This window comes from Pan troglodytes, chromosome 23 (genome assembly GCF_028858775.2).
Source record: "Pan troglodytes isolate AG18354 chromosome 23, NHGRI_mPanTro3-v2.0_pri, whole genome shotgun sequence".
Lineage (NCBI taxonomy): Eukaryota > Metazoa > Chordata > Mammalia > Primates > Hominidae > Pan > Pan troglodytes.
In genome coordinates this window covers 26443147-26462155 of record NC_086016.1, presented here as the reverse complement: position 1 = coordinate 26462155, position 19009 = coordinate 26443147, and the positions used below count along the sequence as shown (strand labels likewise).

At 42.6% G+C, this 19009-nt stretch overlaps 1 protein-coding gene across 5 annotated transcripts in view; it reads left to right on the top strand.

The window, feature by feature from the left end:
* Positions 1-19009, top strand: part of LOC104003709 (uncharacterized) — a 65563-nt gene that overhangs the window by 5128 nt on the left and 41426 nt on the right. For 3 of the 5 annotated variants that reach the window (XR_002941242.3, XR_008541645.2, XR_008541643.2), the window contains exon 2: positions 14478-14648. Coding sequence is in view for 2 of the 5 variants with exons in the window: in XM_016939818.4 (XP_016795307.1) it covers positions 17785-17852 (68 nt within the window). In the remaining 3 variants the exon portion in view is untranslated. Of the gene's footprint in view, positions 1-14477; positions 14649-17724; positions 17853-19009 lie in introns of those variants that run through there. The other 2 variants (XM_016939818.4, XM_063808400.1) reach the window with 2 other exon arrangements.

Genomic DNA, 19009 nt, shown 5'->3' with positions numbered 1-19009 from the left:
ATGGCTGAATAGTACTCCATTGTGTATGTGTACCACATTTTCTTTATCCATTCATCTGTTGATGGACATTTAGGTTGCTTCCAAATCTTGGCAATTGTGAACAGTGCTGCAACAAACATGGGATGTGAGTGCAGATATCCCTTAGATACACTGATTTCCTTTCTTTTGTGTATATACCCAGCAGTGGAATTGCTGGATCATATAGTAAGGTACTATTTTTACTCATTTACATTTGAAGGACTAAAATGTTATGATGATCAATGGTGAACAATTCTAATAAGGGCCATGACATGGAGATCCCACCAGTCTTCTCCTATGACCCAGAGGGGCTGTTTATGCCCTCATTTAGCACTTTACAACACACAAAAGGCTTTTGCATCATCTTGTCACATTTGATCATCCAATAATACTGTGAGGTAAGGGGGATAGGGTTTTTAGTATTTGTCAGATTTCCAAGTTAAACATGGTATTTACTGGAAAGAAACTGTAAGAGCCAGTATTTTACTTATAGTCAAGGGAAAAAAGATCTGAGGTGATCCAATTTCTAAGCAACATTCTAAAACCCAATTTCTGGGTTAATTTGTCCCTACATTGCATTCCTTAGCCCAGAAGTCACAATTCTTTTTTCACTAGCATTTTTTATTGTTTTTATCCTTATGTAGACTTAAGTGTCTCACATGAAAAAGTCTTGGAGTAGCCCACCCAAACTTACCAAAAATGGATTTTGCAGCAGAGCAAGGCCAACCCAGCCAAAATTGTGACAAATAAGGTTTTATGGCCCCCATTTTAGCAGCCTCCTTTTTGTCCCTTGTTTTTGTTGTGGGTTTCTTCTCCTCTCATGACCAGCTCTGCTTTACTCATAGTAAACCTTCTTTATTCATATTAAACCTCTAAAGTGTTTTTAAAATTTTATTTTTAATTGACAAATAATAATTGTATATATTTATGGGGCACAATGTGATGTTTTGATACATGTATACATTGCAGAATGATCAAATCAGGCCAATTAGCATATCCATCACCTCAAATATTTATCACTTCTTTGTGGCTATTTTGAAATAAACATTATTGTCATTATTATTATTTATTTTTAGAGGTGGGGTCTCTCACTCTGTCGCCCAAGCTGGAATGCATTGGCACAATCATGGCTCACTGTAGCCTCAACCTCCTGGGTTCATGCGGTCCTTGCAGCTCAGCCTCCCAAGTAGACCACGGGCACGAGCCACCATGCCCTTTTTTTTTTTTTTTTTTTTGGAGACAGGGTCTCATTATGTTGCTCAGGCTCGTCTTGAACTCCAAGGCTCAAGCAGTCCTCCTGCCTTGGCCTCCCAAAGTGCTGGGATTATAGGCATTATAGGCATGAGCTACCATGTCCAACCTGAATCTGTTGTTTCTTAAGGATAAAGGAATGGCATGTCTTTGAGTCTACAGTGATTTGCATATAACTGGCACTCAATAAATGATTGTTGAATCAAATTGAACACCATATCAGTATTGATAAATATTTAGAGACAAGGTCTCAATTTGTTGCCCAGGCTGGAGTGCACTGATGCAATCATAGTCACTTACCGGGTTACTTTAGCTATATTAACTCAGCGGCTTATTTAGCCTGCTTTTGAAAAAGACCACCTTTGGCTGTAGCAGATTTATAATTATTTCCTTTCAACATGACTTCTAGCTGTCTCTGCAGCCTGGTTATCTAGAACACAAGTAGTCTAAATCCTCGAGTGGCTCTAACAATGGTAGATATTGGGGGAGCTGCTTCATATAGCACAAATCTGTTTACTGGGAAGTCGCTGGTTCAGCATCTCATGGTTCATCCCTCTCTGATTAGCTTCCTGGCCCATATTCCCTTGGATTAGGAGTTTGGTGGGATCCTTAGCCATAACATTCTTGAGTTGCAGAGAATGTGTGTCTCAGATCCCATTTTCAGAAATGTCCTTGCTGTAGATAACAGACAGTTACCTACTTGTATCTTGAGAAATGGTAGTGTAAGAGAAAGAAGATTGGTCTGAATACTGGTTAGAATATAAATATGTTCTAATCCTGGTTTTACTATTAGGTAACTGCAGCTTTAGGTGCATTATTTGATACCTCTTCCTAATCTTCAAAGATATTAGACTAATTCTCATAGATTCTATGATTTTATGATTAATGGAGTATGAGATCCTTTTTAAAATCCAGATGGCAAGGGCAAGCAGAGCAGATGTTGCCTGACACTTACAGGAGAATGCCCTGGATATGAGTGCCTTAATCACACGGACTGGGTCTCACTTGTGTGGAAATACCATGGGTCCCATAAGGACTGAACTGGACTAGAAATGAGAACACCCTGGATATGAGTGCCTTAATCACGTGGGCTGGGTCTCACTTGTGTTGGAATACCATGGGTACAATAAGGACTGAACTGAACTAGAAATGAGGATAATGATACCTTCCCCACTTTCTTGAAGGAATGGAATAAGCTAAGTTGAAATATCTTTGAAAATCTATACAGCATTATCTCTATAGATGCTATTTTTAATCAAGGAGAAGGTGTTTAGATGTAATTCTTCCATGGCAAATTATAAATATACCATCTTTAATGTACTGGATACTTATCTTTGCGTTGTTTTTTTCAGTGGTGATAATGGCTTTGCATTGAATCATTTATAGTCTTTCCACCAGTTCTTCTCGGGATAAATAGCATACATTTGAAAGATCGGTAATTTTGAGAAGGCTGCATGAGACCATGAAACAAAGCAAAGCTGACTAGCCTAAGCTGAACTCCAGTCCATGACTCATCACTAGTTTGTCTAATCATTTAGGATAGCAAACTAAGCATAGGCTTATGTATGACAGGAATGCAAAATCCCAGGTTGAATTTTTGGGCCCCAAATTTCATGAAGTATCAATGTGATAAATAAACCTTTCTCTTTACCACCTCCTCTCCGCTAAAACAATTGCAGAAGTATGCATTGGGCCTAGCAGCAGTATGTGTGGCTGAATTAGGGGTATTGAGTTGACTAGAAGCTCAATATGAGTCAACAGTGTGTGGCTGCCAAAAAAAGCTGATATAATCTTAGATTGCATTATGAGAAGTATAGTGTGCAGAACACAAGGAAGATGACTATCTCATTCTGTTCTGTGCTGACCAGAGCACACCTGAAATTAATCTCGCTCTGGGATAGCTACACGACATATAGATCATCTTGAATATGCAGAAAAGAGAGCTCTAACAGCAACAACAACAACAAAATGTTAAAGGCACTTGGAACATATATTTAGCAAAACAAGGCAAACAAACTCAGGAAGAATATTGTCACTTCATTCAGATTTCTGAAGGGGCCACATATAAGAGGTTTTTATTTGTTCCACATGTCCCTAAGGAGAGGAGCTGGAGTCAATGGATAGAAACTAAGGGAGGAGGCCAGGCGTGGTAGCTCACGCCTGTAATCCCAGCACTTTGGGAGGCCGAGGCGGGTAGATCATGAGGTCAGGAGTTCAAGACCAACCTGGCCAACATAGTGAAACCCCGTCACTACTAAAAATACAAAAATTAGCTGGGCATGTTGTCATGTGCCTGTAATCCCAGCTACTTGGGAGGCTGAGGCGGGAGAATTGCTTGAGCCAGGACCCGGGAGGCACAGGTAGCAGTGAGTAGCAGTGGGCTGAGATCGTGCCACTGCGCTCCAGCCTGGGCTACAGAGCAAGACTCTGTCTCAAGAAACTTAGGGAGGATATTTCAGGCCAATACAGTTATTTTCATTAGGTGATATAAAAAAAAAATGAAATAGGCAGTCTCTGCAAGTGATGAGTTCTCATTCAGGGTGTTCAGGTACGGTCCAGATGACCACTTGGTGGGAGTGTTGTAGAAGATAGTCAATCATCAGATGGATAGTTGAATTACAGTCTGTGATTTCTGTATATTGCTGTAACATGAACCAAGAAAACCTTAGGGATGTCAAATCCAAAGAAGCATAAATAAGCCAAAGAACGATAAAGACAGCCTGGTATTTGATGAAGTAAAAGTCAGTAACTGTGAGTTTACTGAAGAGCCAGATGATGGGAAGATTTTATTATTAACTTTTTTAAAAGTATGTTTGGTTGGATTTGGTTTAAAGGAAACACTTTATTGCAAGAGTATTTGGACCCTAGTTTCTGGAACCTAATGGTGAAAAGAGTTCTAGTCCCAGAATCTGGGGATGAAACAACTACCTCATGGTTGCAAAGAGCAATTTCAAATTGCAAGTGGTTGTATCTGGAGAATCGTAAGGGGACAAAAATCGATGGGGGTTAAGAGGTCAAGTAGGTACACAGCCCGGGGCGAAACAAGTGTATAGAAAGAATTATGTATTTGTTAAGTTAGGCCAAACAGACTTATGTTCTGTACTTCACCATCTGCAGATAATTGGCATCTTAAAATACTTTATACTGAAGCTAGGTAGATTGTGTACTCTGAGAAGCTATAAGGTATACTAATGATTCATTGTGGAGGGCTTACAGTATTGTAATAACTTACCAGGTTCTCTGCCCCAGCAACAAACTCAACCACTGGCAAGTTCAGCCCCACCTTAAACACTAGACTAGTTCTGCCCTCACTCCTAGAATCTGAGTCCTACTTCAGATCTCAACCTTGCTTGCTGCTAGCCCTGCCCGAATTAATGTCCCAAATCTAATAACTAGTTTAGGGCATTAAACCTTTTGGTGGCTGGGCGTGGTGATTCACACCTGTAATTCCAGCACTTTGGGAGGCCAAAGTGGGAGGATCTCTTGAGCCCAGGAGTTTGAGACCAGCCTGGGCAACATAATGAGACCCCATCTTTAAAAAAAAAAAATCAGCTGGACATCATGACATGTGCCTATAGTCCCAGCTACCTGGGGGGCTAAGGTGGGAGGATAACTTGAGCTCGGGAGGTAGAGGCTGCAGTGAGCCATGATTGTGCCACTGCACTCCAGCCTGGGTGACAGAGTGAGAACCTGTCTCAAAAAAACAAAACAAAACAAAAAAAACCCTTTTGTGCTCTAATCTTGAATCTCTTGTTTCCTTAAACTCAAGTCTCTTTCTGATATCTCAGTGCACAGCCCCCTTTTAAACTTAGCATTGCCAAAGACTTGAATCTGGAATCTGAATTTTGTGTCCTGCTACCTCTTTTCTGTGAGTTGTTTTTTGGTTTGTTTGTTTTGAAATGGGTTCTTGCTATGTTACCCAGGCTGGTCTCAAACGCTGGGACTCTAGCTGTTCTCCCACCTCAGCCTCCCGAGTAGCTGGGACTACAGGAGCATACCACTGTGACTGGCATATCCTGCTACATCTTGCCAGACTAACATAGACTATTTCCTAGACTGCCATTGCCAAATCCCAGAGCCCCAGAGCCCCACCTTTGTGCCTGTGTGAGTGCAACAGTTACAGCCTTCAGTTCTAAGAATCAGGAATTCCTTCATCATCCGAATCCTCTCTTACAGTTTCATGTTTCTCTCTGATCCCAGTGAGTTGGTCTGACCACACATTCTGCACCTAGGGAGCCAAACTGATACTGGCCTGTGTTGGAGCAACACACTGAAGGCCCTTTTCTATACTCAGCCTCTGCAGTCACTAGCCAAAAAGAGCTTCTTGCCAGACTTCCAGGCCATGCATCTGGGCAGCGCAGCCCCACTATGTACTTGTCCTGTCCAGACTCTGGAAAGAGTTAGTTTCAGTAGTCCATGGCAAGCTGCACAGTTTGTCTTACAGATGGCTCACAACCATTCAACATTTATTCTCTTAATTGCTTAGATGTGTTTTGTTTTGTTTTTGTTTTTGTTTTGAGACGGAGTCTCACTCTTGTCGCCTAGGCTGGAGTGCAGTGGCGCGATCTCGGCTCACTGCAACCCCCGCCTCCCAGGTTCCAGCAATTCTCCTGCCTCAGCCTCCCAAGTAGCTGGGATTACAGGCATGTGCCACCACACCCAGATAATTTCCGTATTTTTAGTAGAGACAGGGTTTCACTATGTTTGCCAGGCTGGTCTTGAGCTCCTGATCTCAAATGATTTGCCCGCCTTGGTCTCCCAAAGTGCGTAAGCCACCGTGCCCAGCCCGTTGCCTAGTTTTGTAAACAAATATTAAACGAACCAGACATTGGGGTCAAACATGAATAAGTCATATGGTGCTTCTTCTCATAATTATGATAATAATACCTTCCATTTCTTGAGCACCTGCTATGTGCTGGGCACTGTGCCAGGCCTGTAAGTGACAGACTTTATAGGGGCTGGAAAGTGCATTGTGAGGGGTAGGAGGAAAAGCTGGATAGTTTGTGTTACATACATAAGGCTCCAAACACAGCACATGGCTAGTGCTTAATAAACAGTAGCTATGTTTACAATATTAGGTGATAACATTACCAAAAGTACCATGCAAGTCCAGAGGTGGGATAAAGAGTAGCTATGTTTACAATAGTAAGTGATAACATTACCAAAAGTACCGTGGAGGTCCAGAGGTGGGATAAACAGTAGCTGTGTTTACAATAGTAGGTGATAACATTACCAAAAGTACCGTGCAGGTCCAGAGAGGTAGGAGAAAAAAAATATCTGAGAGGTATGGAGAATAAAAATATCTGAGTTAGGAGAAAAAAAATACCTGAGCCAGAGGGATGTGTGGAAGGCATAGGAAGGTCAATCAAAAAGAAGGAAAAGCAAGACCACAAGCAGAAAAAGATAGCCATTGCAGAGTAGCTAGTCTATCTGGAACATAAGAGTAGATGAAAGTCTGTGTTGAGACAGTGTATGTATAGCAGATCTAGAGAGTTCTAGAGACATGTGTGCTAACGAAAGGACCGTAGCCATAAAACCCTTTACTGTAGTCACAGGAGAAAATGATTGCATGAATTTGTAAAAACCGGAAGGATAAGACACAAGCCTGAAAATTATTCAATTAAAGGAAGGAAGATTGCAGACTGCTTAGTCACCTGAAGAGAGAGAATAGAGCTTACAAAATGAGAGGAGATGATTACATCACTTAAGTGAGCATTGATCAAGTACTTGGCAGGACAAGTGGAAATGTTTTTCTTTTAAATAATTCAAGCCTGCAGTCTTCCAATTCAGTTTAAGATAGTTTGAGTCTGCTATATATAAATGTGGATAGTGTTCCAGTGGTAAATGAGTAGAATTCAAAGGAGGAATAAGTAAAACGTATTATCTGTGTTCAACTAAGAGTGCATGAATAAAGCCCTGGTGGTAAATATACAGTAGCCTCCATTTGAAGGTGTATAAGGGAAAGGAAATACTATTTGCTTGTTGACCTGGATTATAATGTACTTAACCCATATTATTCTAGTATAATCAGAGAGAGTCAAGCCTGATGCTCCAAAGACATTTCTGTTTCTTACATTCTGTTTCTATCAGATAGACTTAACTCAAAATCTCTGACAGACTCTCATGGCTGGTTGCTCATATTTCTCTCAGTATTTTCCTGAGTTAATCAGTACAGAAAGTGGCAGGGAACCAAATGATGTTAAAAGAGTATTAAAGCTATAGGCATATAATATAGGATTATATAGTAATGATACTGTTTAACTGATCATTTTTCTGTTCATTGGGAAGCGGTGTTCTTATTTTATTAGAAGCAGCATGGTACAGTAGCAAAATTGTGTTTTTAAAGTTCTAACTCTGCTATGTATTAGTTATATAAGTTACTTTTTTGAACTTTCTTTTATTCTTTATCATGAGATGACAGTACTTGCTTGAATGGTTGCTTCAAGGGTTACATGAAAAGCAGGTCTGGGAAATAATTAGCAGTCCAATGCCCAGCTCTCAGTAAGGGCTCAGACATGTTAATTCTCCATGTCTCCCCTACAGGAAAGCCTCTCATGAAGTTGCCTAAGGAGCACAACCCCTGGAATAACCTTAGTGTTGGTTACTCAAGAAATCTGTTTTTTTTTTTTTTTTCGAGGGTAGATTTTACTTTTGAAAAAACAGAAATTAACTCTGAGCTAAGTTAATGGATGATCAGGTTAGAGGTGTTCACAAATAAAGTATGACTGTGAAATAATTGGCTTCCTTGTTGGGATTGTAGATGGACTCTGAAAGCAACTCCAACACAGAAGTTCCAGAAAAGTGTTAAAGCAAAAACAACATTTTTGGAATCAGTTTTGGATAAATTCTTGTATGCTTAAACTTCAGCATTGTTACTTTATAATCACACTTCATTTCCGTGGAAAAGGTGCTGCAAACAGAATTGATAATAGAGACCAGTGGAGAGTGAGGAGAAAATAAAACCAAAGAAAACATGTAGAGGCCATCCCACTGACACAGAGCCTAATTGAAATATTTTTAAATTCTTTCTTTAGATACAACTCAAGCCTGGTTGCTAATGATTTGTAAAGTCTCATTTCTGAATCTATATTATATTATATTCTCTCAGAGCAAAGCAGTCTTCAGCTCAGTATACCATACCTTAAAATAAATGTATCTTTGTCTTTGCTAATATCCTTGAGTTTCCAAGACTTAAAAACTTAAGCCTGATTCTTTGTTCTTACATTAAACTTTTACTGTCATTCCTGTTTGTGAACTGTCTTGCATCCTGCCCCTTCTCCAGTCTTACTGCATCCACCATCATCACCTGCCTGCCTGGATCTTGCCTGCGTCATTGTATTAGCAAAGAAGCTGTATTAGCTAGGAAGCTAATTTCTCCTATTTCAGTGTGTTTGTCTTCTAGTAGAGCCTTTTCAGCGTAATAGTTTAAGCTTAATATTCCTAAAATAACACTCCCATCTTATGTGTATATTTATTACAATACCCAACATTGATGTATAGGTAATTGTTTATGAGAGAATCATTTAGTTTCAGAATTTTTGATTCGATTTTGAGATATTTGAAAGCATGAACTATTTTATTAATCTGTGTCAGTAGTGCTTAGTACAGGGTCTTGCATGTAGCTGTGTCACTTCAAACAAGTTCTTTAATGGCTCTGTGCCAAAGTTTCTTTGTCTGTGAAGTGGGGATAATAATATCTTTCTCAAAGGATTGCTTCATTAAAAGAGTATGTATATATGTGTATCAAAAGGTAGTTTTTCTATTATAGCTTTTGTATATGTTCACTTTTTTTTTTTTTTTTTTTGAGACAAAGTCTTGCTCTGTTGCCCAAGCTGGAGTGCAATGGCATCATCTCAGCTCACTGCAACCTCTGCCCCCCAGGTTCAAGCAATTCTCCTACCTCAGCCTCCTGAGTAGCTGGGATTACAGGCGTGTGCCACCAGGCCCAGCTAATTTTTTGTATTTTTAGTAGAGATGGTGTTTCACCATGTTGGCCAGGCTGGTCTTGAATTCCTGACCTCAAGTGATCGCCTGCCTAGGCCTCCCAAAATGCTGGGATTACAAGCATGAGCCACCGCACCTGGCCACTTTGGTGTTATTATAGCACTCAAAAAAAGTTACTGCTTTCTGGCTGGGCGCAGTGGCTCATGCCTGAAATCCCAGCACTTTGGGAGGCCGAGGTGGGTGGATCATGAGGTCAGGAGATCGAGACTATCCTGGCTAACATGGTGAAACCCCATCTCTACTAAAAATACAAAAAATTAGCAGGGCATGGTGGCAGGTGCCTGTAGTCCCAGCTACTCAGGAGGCTGAGGCAGGAGAATAGCGTGAACCCGGGAGGCGGAGCTTGCAGTGAGCCAAGATCATGCCACTGCACTCCAGCCTGGGTGACAGAGCTAGACTCTGTCTCAAAAAAAAAAAAAAAAAAAAAAAAAAAATGCTTTCTTATTTTAGGCAAACTCCTTTTTTCCTTATTTTTTTTTTGGAGATAGGGTCTCATTCTGTCGTCTAAGCTGGAGTGCAGTGATGCTGTCTCGGCTCCCTGCAACCTCTGTCTCCTGGGCTCAAGCCATTTTTCCTCCTCAACCTCCCAAGTAGCTGGGACTACAGGCGTGTGCCACCACGCCTGGCTAATTTTTGTATTTCTAGTAGAGACAGGTTTCGCTATGTTGCCCAGGCTAGTCTCGAGCTCCTGGACTCAAGTGATCTGCCCACCTCAGCCTCCCAAAGTGCTGGGATTACAGGCATGAGCCACTGTGCCTGGCCCAGTTTCTTGTTTTTATCTTGTCTCTCCAGTAACAGTGTAAGCTCCTAGAGGACAGGGACCATCCTATATTTCTTTCATATGCCCTACTATACATGGCATAGTTCTGGGCTTTTATTCATTAATTTAATAAGCATTTCTTAATGAATATTTAATGTACAATATTATGCCATGGGATATAATAATTAATAAGACAAGGTCTTTAATAGTGTTGAGGCACCTCCATCCTAATGCGAGCTAAAGATACTAGTATTTAGTATTTCACTTAGTGCTATGGAAGACTTTATAGCAGATGATTAATATTCTCAGATCTATTAATTACATAAATCTGGGCTCTAAGCAGAGTATGAGCAGGGTGAGTGCCTGGCAATAAGGGCTCCCAGTCTGCAGCAATATCTGAGGTGAGACATGATAAAGGACTGAACTAAAGCCCTAGAAATAGAGTGAGGATGGATTCAAGAGGCACTGTGGAAATGAAAATCAAAGGGATTGTGATGGCTCCAACATAGAATATGAGGTGTAGAAGACAAGGATGTTCAGGATGATTCTGGCCTCTTGTCTGAGTATTGGTTTAATAATATAAGCCATTTAGGAAATAAGAGCCATGAGGAGAAAAAGCCAGTTTGGAGATTAAGATGCCCCTGGGACCTCCAGAAGGAGATCCCTGTGAATGGCTGGAAATTCAGGTCTGGGGCCTAAGGATTGGAATTTGGACTAGAGAGAGAAAAAACTGGAAATTTTAGCAAATAGTGGTTGTTGAAGCCATGGGAATAGAAGAGATCAGGATGTGGAAAGATGAGAAGTATAAAGTACCTGAGACAGAAATGTTCAGAGAAGTTAGAGGAGATGCAGGAATCAGCAGGCCCCCAGTGTCAGTGTCCAGCAATATTAATGCTGCAGTGAGACCAATTTGCCATTATGTGTTGAATTCAGCGTTTGAGAGAGTATTGAAAAGGTGGTCCCTGGCTCAATAAATAGTGATCAGAATGAATTGAATAGGGGGCAAGAAAGGGTCTTTGAAGATGAAATAGGGCCTTTTTTTTTTTTTTTTGAGACGGTGTCTTGCTCTGTCACCCAGGCTGGAGTGCAGTGGCGTATCTCAGCTCACTGCAACCTCCACCTCTAGGGTTCAAGTGATTCTCCTGCCTCAGCCTCCCAAGTAGCTGGGATTACAGGTGTGTGCCACCACACCCAGCTAATATTTTTGCATTTTTAGTATAGATGGGGTTTCACTATGTTGGCCAGCTGGTCTCAAACTCCTGGACTCAAGCAATCCACCTGCCTCAGCCTCCCAAAGTGCTGGGATTACAGGCGTGAGACACCATACCCAGCCTTCAGCCCTTCAGCTATGATTTCTTTTTCTTTTTTTTTGAGACAGAGTCTCACTCTGTCGCCCAGGCTAGAGTGCAGTGGTGCGATCTCAGCTCACTGCAACCTCCGCCTCCCAGGTTCAGGCGATTCTTCTGCCCCAGCCTCCTGAGTAGCTGGGATTACAGACAAGTGCCACCATGCCCAGCTAATTTTTTGTATCTTTAGTAGAGACGGGGTTTCACCATGTTGGCCAGGCTGGTCTCGAACTCCTAACCTCGTGATCCACTTGCCTTGGTCTCGCAAAGTGCTGGGATTACAGGTGTGAGCCACTGCGCCTGGCCTGGGCTTTTTAAAAATGAAGCTTTCTTGAAGATTTCTTGTGAGAAGTGGGAAAAAGGCCAGAAGAGAGAGAGAAATCAGTATCTGTAGCGTTCTAGGATATGGGCTAACCCCTTTACATGATTTTGTGTTTAATCTTCATTATCACCTTATAAGCAGGGGTGTCCTATCCATTGGGCATGAGACTCAGCATGGTTAACTAACTTGCCCAGAGGAGTCAAGAATTGTTTGACTAAGACTAAACCCTTTCCACTACACGTGGCCATTTCCAGGCTCTTATCCATCTCTAATCCTTCACTAAAGAAAGTGAAGTTGGTCTGGATACAGAAGAGGCTGGAAAGGTTAGTGGGGCCAAGGTCACTGTGGACAAACTGCATGAGAGGAATAGGGACACTGTCCCCATGACAGGAGGCAGGATATAAAGAATAAACTACACAGGTAAGACGTAGAGATGGAAAGCCTCCCTAGAAGTGAGAACTGAGGAAGCATACTGGAGCCTTAGCTGGTCATTTCCTAAGAGGGAGGGGTAGAGGAGGGCATTATGCAGAGATCAGGAAACACTCAATAATTGACTACTAGAAATCATAGCTGGGGCCAGGCACAGTGGCTCACACCTGTAATCCCAGCACTTTGCGAGGCCAAGGCAAGTGGATCACGAGGTCAGGAGTTCGAGACCAGCCTGGCCAACATGGTGAAACCCCGTCTCTACTAAAGATACAAAAAATTAGCTGGGCATGGTGGCACTTGTCTGTAATCCCAGCTACTCAGGAGGCTGGGGCAGAAGAATCGCTTGAACATGGGAGGCGGAGGTTGCAGTGAGCTGAGATCGCACCACTGCACTCTAGCCTGGGCGACAGAGTGAGACTCTGTCTCAAAAAAAAAGAAAAAGAAATCATAGCTGAAGGGCTGAAGGCTGGGTATGGTGTCTCACGCCTGTAATCCCAGCACTTTGGGAGGCTGAGGCAGGTGGATTGCTTGAGTCCAGGAGTTTGAGACCAGCTGGCCAACATAGTGAAACCCCATCTATACTAAAAATGCAAAAATATTAGCTGGGTGTGGTGGCACACACCTGTAATCCCAGCTACTTGGGAGGCTGAGGCAGGAGAATCACTTGAACCCTAGAGGTGGAGGTTGCAGTGAGCTGAGATACGCCACTGCACTCCAGCCTGGGCGACAGAGCAAGACTCCGTCTCAAAAAAAAAAAAAAAAAAAAAAAAAGGGTGACCAGTCTTGTGCTCACACTTGTAATTCCAGCACTTGGGGGAGCTGAGGTGGGAGGATCACTTGAGGCTGGGAGTTTGAGACTAGCCTGGGCAGCATAGTGAGACCCCATCTCTTAAAAAAAAATGGGCAAAAAATTTGAATGGACACCCACCAGAGAAGATGGCAAATAAGCATAGGAAAAAATGCTTAAAATCATGCATCATTAGGGAATTACAAATTAAAACAACGAGATCCTACCGTACACCTATTAGAATCTAAAACATTGACAACACCGAATGGTGATGAGGATGTGGAGCAACAGGAACTCCCATTCATTGCTGGTGGGAGTCAAAACAGTACAGCTACTTTGGGAGAGTTTGACAGTTTTGTATAAAATTAAACCTACTCTTGCCATATGGTCTAGCAATTGTCCTTTTGTATTTAGTCAGAGGAGTTGAAAACTTATGTCTACACAGAAACCTGCACATGAGTGTTTATGGCAGCATTATTCACAGTTGCTAAAACTTGGAAGCAACCAATATGTCCTTCTGTAGATAAATGAGTAAATAAACTGTATGGTACATCCATATAATGCAATATTATTCAGTGCTGAAAAGGAACAAGCTATCAATCCATGAAAAGACATGGAAGAACCTTAAATGCTTATTATTAAATGAAATAATTTGAAAGGCTGTATATTATATGATCCCAACTATATGTAATTCTGGAAAAGACAAAACTATGGAGATAGTAAAATGATCACTGGGTGTCAGGGGCTTTAGGAGGAAAAGATGAATAAATAGACCAGATGGGATTTTTAGGGCAGCGAAACTATATGATACCATAATGATAGATACATGTCATTATACATTTGCTAAAACCCATAGAATATACAACACCAAGAGTGAACCCTAATCCAAACATATGGACTTCGGGTGATAATGACGTGTCAGTGTTGGTTCACTAGTTGTAACAAATGCACCACTCTGGTGCTGGATGTTGGTAGCAGGGGAGGCTGTGTGTGGAGGCAGGGGGTCTGTGGGATAGCTCTATGTGTTCCACTCACTTTTGCTGTGAACTTAGAATGCCCTTTAAAAGTCTACATAGGCCGGACACAGTGGTTCATGCTTGTAATTCCAGCACTTTGGGAGGCCGAGGCAGGTGGAATGCTTGAGCCTAGGAGTTTGAGACCACCCTGGACCACATGGTGAAACTCCATCCTACAGAAAAACACAAAATTAGCTGGGCATGGTGGTGTGTGCCTATAGCCCCAGCTACTCAGAAGGCTGTAGTGGAGGATCACCTGAGCCCTGGAGGTGGAGGTTGCAGTGAGCTGAAATTGAGCCATGCACTTCAGCCTGGATGACAGAGTAAGATGCCATTTCAAAAAAAAGTCTATGTAAAAAAGTTGAGGGGGGAAGGATTGGGAAATCAGTATATTGTAGAAAAACTATGTGAAAATATTTTATGTTTACATAAAATTAAGTTCCATTCCCTAAAGAATAAGGGATAAGATATAGAAAAGCTCTAGATTCTCAAGATGATGGAGAGCACCCAAAGCATTCTTTTTCTATTTTATTATTTTTTTTAGAGATAGGATTTCACTCTGTCACCCAGGCGGGAGTGCAGTGGCGCGATCATAGCGGGGACTACAAGTGTGCACCACATGCTTGTCTACGAACCTGAAGTATTCTGATGCAGTGGAGAGAGTGTAGAACTCTGGAGTGAAGAGATCTGCCTGGAACCCTGACTCTATCACTAGGTAATTCCTATAATCTCCCTAGGCCTGTTTTCTCAGCTGGAAAATTGATTGATTTGTGGTATTTGAAGTGCCTTTGAGCTTGGGATATCCATGCTGGTGTTTGGCTACAGTATAACATAGTGGCTAGAGCACAAACTCTGGAGTTAGAATGTTTAGGTTAAACCTCAGCAACTCACACCAAAGGTATGTGACTGTGGGCAAGTTATTAGCCTCTCTGAGCCTCAGTTTCTTCATCTGTAGACTGGGGATAATAATAGTAAATATACTGCGAACAGTTTTAAAGATTCAATGAAAAAAAATCTATAGAAAGTGCCCAACACACAGTAAGTAGGAGATAAATATAAGCTATTATAATTACAAAGTGTATATGCTGTTATTCTGATACCCTTTTGCTACCGCTGAGAGCACACTACTCTATACCTACATATAGTTGCAAGGAACAGGAGGTAAATGGAATTAACCAATTGGAGTTTGCCAGGTTCCCCGTTTGGGAAAGGAATGAAAGGAATCTTCAAATATCTGAGTGGTCAGGACCTCTGGGTTATGACTCAACTACAGTCAACTGTCAGATTTTCCCACAGCTCAGTGGAAAGTCACTGAAGACTCCGTGAAAACAGTGCCATCTCTCCTTCAGTGTTTCTCTGCTAGGATGCACTGCTGACTCTGGAAGTCTGACCATATTTTTGTCCCAGCAGGCAGAGGGATTTAAGCAGGCTTGGTTGATTTTTCACCCAAAATGTCTGCAACTGTTTCTGCTGTACTGATGATGCCACAAGGCTCAAGTCTGTGAGAGTTTATTGTCAACCCCACTGCAGGGCATCAAAGAAGAAAAGTTTGGGGTCTGGATTGTTTTTCCAGGCAGGAACAATGATGTAGTGACTATCATAGATTATTTCAGAGTTCAGAATCTCATGTCTCAATTCCCCTTGCTGCTCTCTACCTTTCTCTGTGGATGAAATTAAGATTATGGATGATGGCCGGGCGTGCTGGCTCATGTCTGTAATCCCAGCAGTTTGGGAGGCCGAGATGGGTGGATCACATGTGGTTGGGAGTTCGAGACCAGCCTGGCCAACATGGCAGAAACGCCGTCTCTATTGAGAATACAAAATTAGCCGGGCATGGTGGCGCATGCCTGTAATCCCAGCTACTCAGGAGGCTGAGGCAGGAGAATCACTGAACCCGGGAGGCGGATGTTGCAGTGAGCCGAGATTGCGCCATTGCACTCCAGCCTGGGCAACAAGAGCGAAATTCCATCTCAAAAAATAAAATAAAAAATAAGATCATGGATGCCAGCTTGAAAGATAGTATACATTAGTGATAGTCACTGAGATTTTTTTTTAAGTTTTCTCAGATTGCCCCAGCAGAAGCTCCATCTGTTAATGTAATTGTCCACAGATTAAACAGAAGTGGAAACAGCCACATAATTTGCTTATAATTCTAACATCTTTTGAAATCTTAGGTCACTTCCTCAAATTTGAGTTCAAGAACCCTTTTTATCAATCTGTTTGAATGTTTCTCAATCTTCCTCTTTCTAGCCTTGCAGAGAAATCTCACAGCCAGATCTACACCATGATGTTCAAGTAACTGAGGGGCTAGTGATCTGGGACAAAGTACCTTTTCTTTCTTATGTTCCTCTTCTTAAGAGTAGAGTTGCCATAGTCCAAAGCTGGTCTGGAATTTCCCCTGCATTGAGGTCTACCCAATACAAGAATTGATTTTAAACCTAAATCTCTCGCCCAGGTATGAATTTCCTTATGGCTGCCCCAGGACTGGATACTGGATGCCATTCAACAAATACTGGTTTTTATTATACCCCTTTTAATAGCATTTTAGTGGCCTTGGCACCTCCACTCTGAATGTTTCTCCCTTTGGCCCTCCTACTTCTCTGTATACCTTTTTGTCTTCAGGTGGATCATTGGGATCTGCCCTTTGCAGAAAAATCTACACTGTGGTACTTGAAATGCCATGATATATGTCTTAAAAAAAATTTTTTTTTGAGACAGGGTCTCCCTCTGTTGCCCAGGTTAGAGTGCCGTGGGCACAATCATAGCTCATTGAAACCTTAAACTCCTAGGCTCAAGCAAGTTTCTCACCTCAGCCTCTTGAGTAGGTGGGACTACAAACGCACAACCACCATGCCTAATTTTTTTTCTTTTTTGTAGAGACAGGGTCTTGCTATGTTGACCAGGGTGGTCTTGAACTCTTGGCCTCAAGGGATCCTTCCACCTTGGCTTCCGAAACAGCTGGGATTACAGCCGTGAGCCACCATGCCCAGCCATGATATACTTTTTTTTTTTTTTTTTTTTTTTTGAGACCGAGTCTCATTGTGTTGCCCAGGCTTGAGTACAATGGCGCGATCTTGGCTCACTGCAACCTCCGCCTCCCAAGTTCAAGCGATTCTCTTGCCTCAGCCTCCCGAGTAGCTGGGACTACAGATGTGAGCCACCACGCCTGGCTAGTTTTTGTATTTTTAGTAGAGATGGGGTTTCACCATGTTGGCCAGGTCTTGAACTCCTGACCTCAGGTGATCCACCCACCTTGGCCTCCCAAAGTGCTGGGATTACAGGCATGAGCCACTGCGCCCAGCCGAAATACATTTTTTAGATGAAGAAATTGAAGCCCAGAAAAGGTAATTGGTTTTCCCAAGGTCATATAGGGACCTACACATTAACAGAGGTCAAGCCCAGAACACTGACTTCCCTGAATCCTGTTCCATAGTGACACTGTTAAGCCAGTAAGTGTCACCTTTTAAAAAATATGTATTTCCGAAGTAGGGATTAGGAGGAATGGAGGGAATGAAACGCTCACTGAAGAAAGGATAGGGCAAAAGGAAGGATAGAACCCACACAAGGAAAGGGCTCTGGGTAGGCAGAAGGCCTAGGGAAATAGTATCTGGCTGTGGACAGGGAGAGGAGGTGCCATGGGGTGAGGAAAAGGCACAGAGAGAGTTGAGAGACCACCATCACCACATACTTGGCCTGCTTGAAAATCTAACTCGGCCAAACAGATATAAGTGCCCCTCCAGATCTTATTATTTCTACAGCTGTGACTTAACTGCTGCTTATTTTTCCTCCAGGAGATTCCTTGGAATGAAACCAATGGGAGTCCAGGGTTTGGGAGAGTCTCATCAGAGCAGATGGGCCAGCAGCAGCCAGAACGCTTGTTGCCTTTGGCTGAGAACACTATCCTGGATCTGAATGTCTTGTGAGCAAACCCCAGCAGGCTCAGCCTTAGGCCTGAGTGAAGTTGGCCTGCTTCTCCTTAATGAACCTTGTGTACTCTCTCATCTCCCTTCCCCTCTTTTGCATGTTGAAAATCACATTCTCAGAGCACTCTTGAAGCTAAAACCACGTTGCCCGTTAGCAGCCCCAGTAGGATGGCATCTTAATGCTTTTGGTCCCTTGATATATTTGGAAGTGTACTGCATGGAGGGTCAGGAGGCCTGGTTTTAGCTCTTACCCAACCACTAATTTTCCCTGAGACCACAGGCAAATTGTTCATCCCTGGGCCACACTTTCCTTAGCTGTAAAGTTGTTTATAATAAGAATAGCTTTCATTTAGGAAATTTTTACTGTATACCAGATATAGTATCATTGAATTCCTTCAACAATCCTATGGCATAGGTACTTTTTTTTTTATGGAATCTTGCTCTGTCACCCAGGCTGGAGTGCAGTAGTGCTGTCTTGGCTCACTGCATCCTCTGCCTCTGGGTTCAAGCAATTTCCCTGCCTCAGCCTCCCAAGTAGCTGGGATTACAGGCATGCACCACCATGCCCGGCTAATTTTTGTATTTTTAGTGGAGATGGGGTTTCACCATGTTGGCCAGGCTGGTCTTGAACTCCTGGCCTCAAACGATCCGCTTGCCTCAGTCTCCCAAAGTGCGGTGATTACAGGCATGAGCCACAGCCCCTGGCCAGCATAGGTACTATTATTGTCCTGCTTCACAGATAAGGAAGCTGAGGCTTAGAATTTTTATACCCTAACCATCCCGTTTAAATTACCAGCCCTTACCCATGGCCAGCACTCCTTTCTCTGCCTTATTTTAGCCATAGCATTTTTTTTTTTTTTTGAGACGGAGTCTCGCTCTGTCGCCCAACGCAAGCTCACTGCAAGCTCTGCCTCCTGGGTTCATGCCATTCTCCTGCCTCAGCCTCCTGAGTAGCTGGGACTACAGGCACCCACCACCACAGCTGGCTAATTTTTTTGTATTTTTAGTAGAGACGGGGCTTCACCGTGTTAGCCAGGATGGTCCCGATCTCCTGACCTCGTGATCCGCCCATTTCAGCCTCCCAAAGTGCTGGGATTACAGGCGTGAGCCACTGCGCCCGGCCAACCATAGCATTTATTACCACCTAAGATGT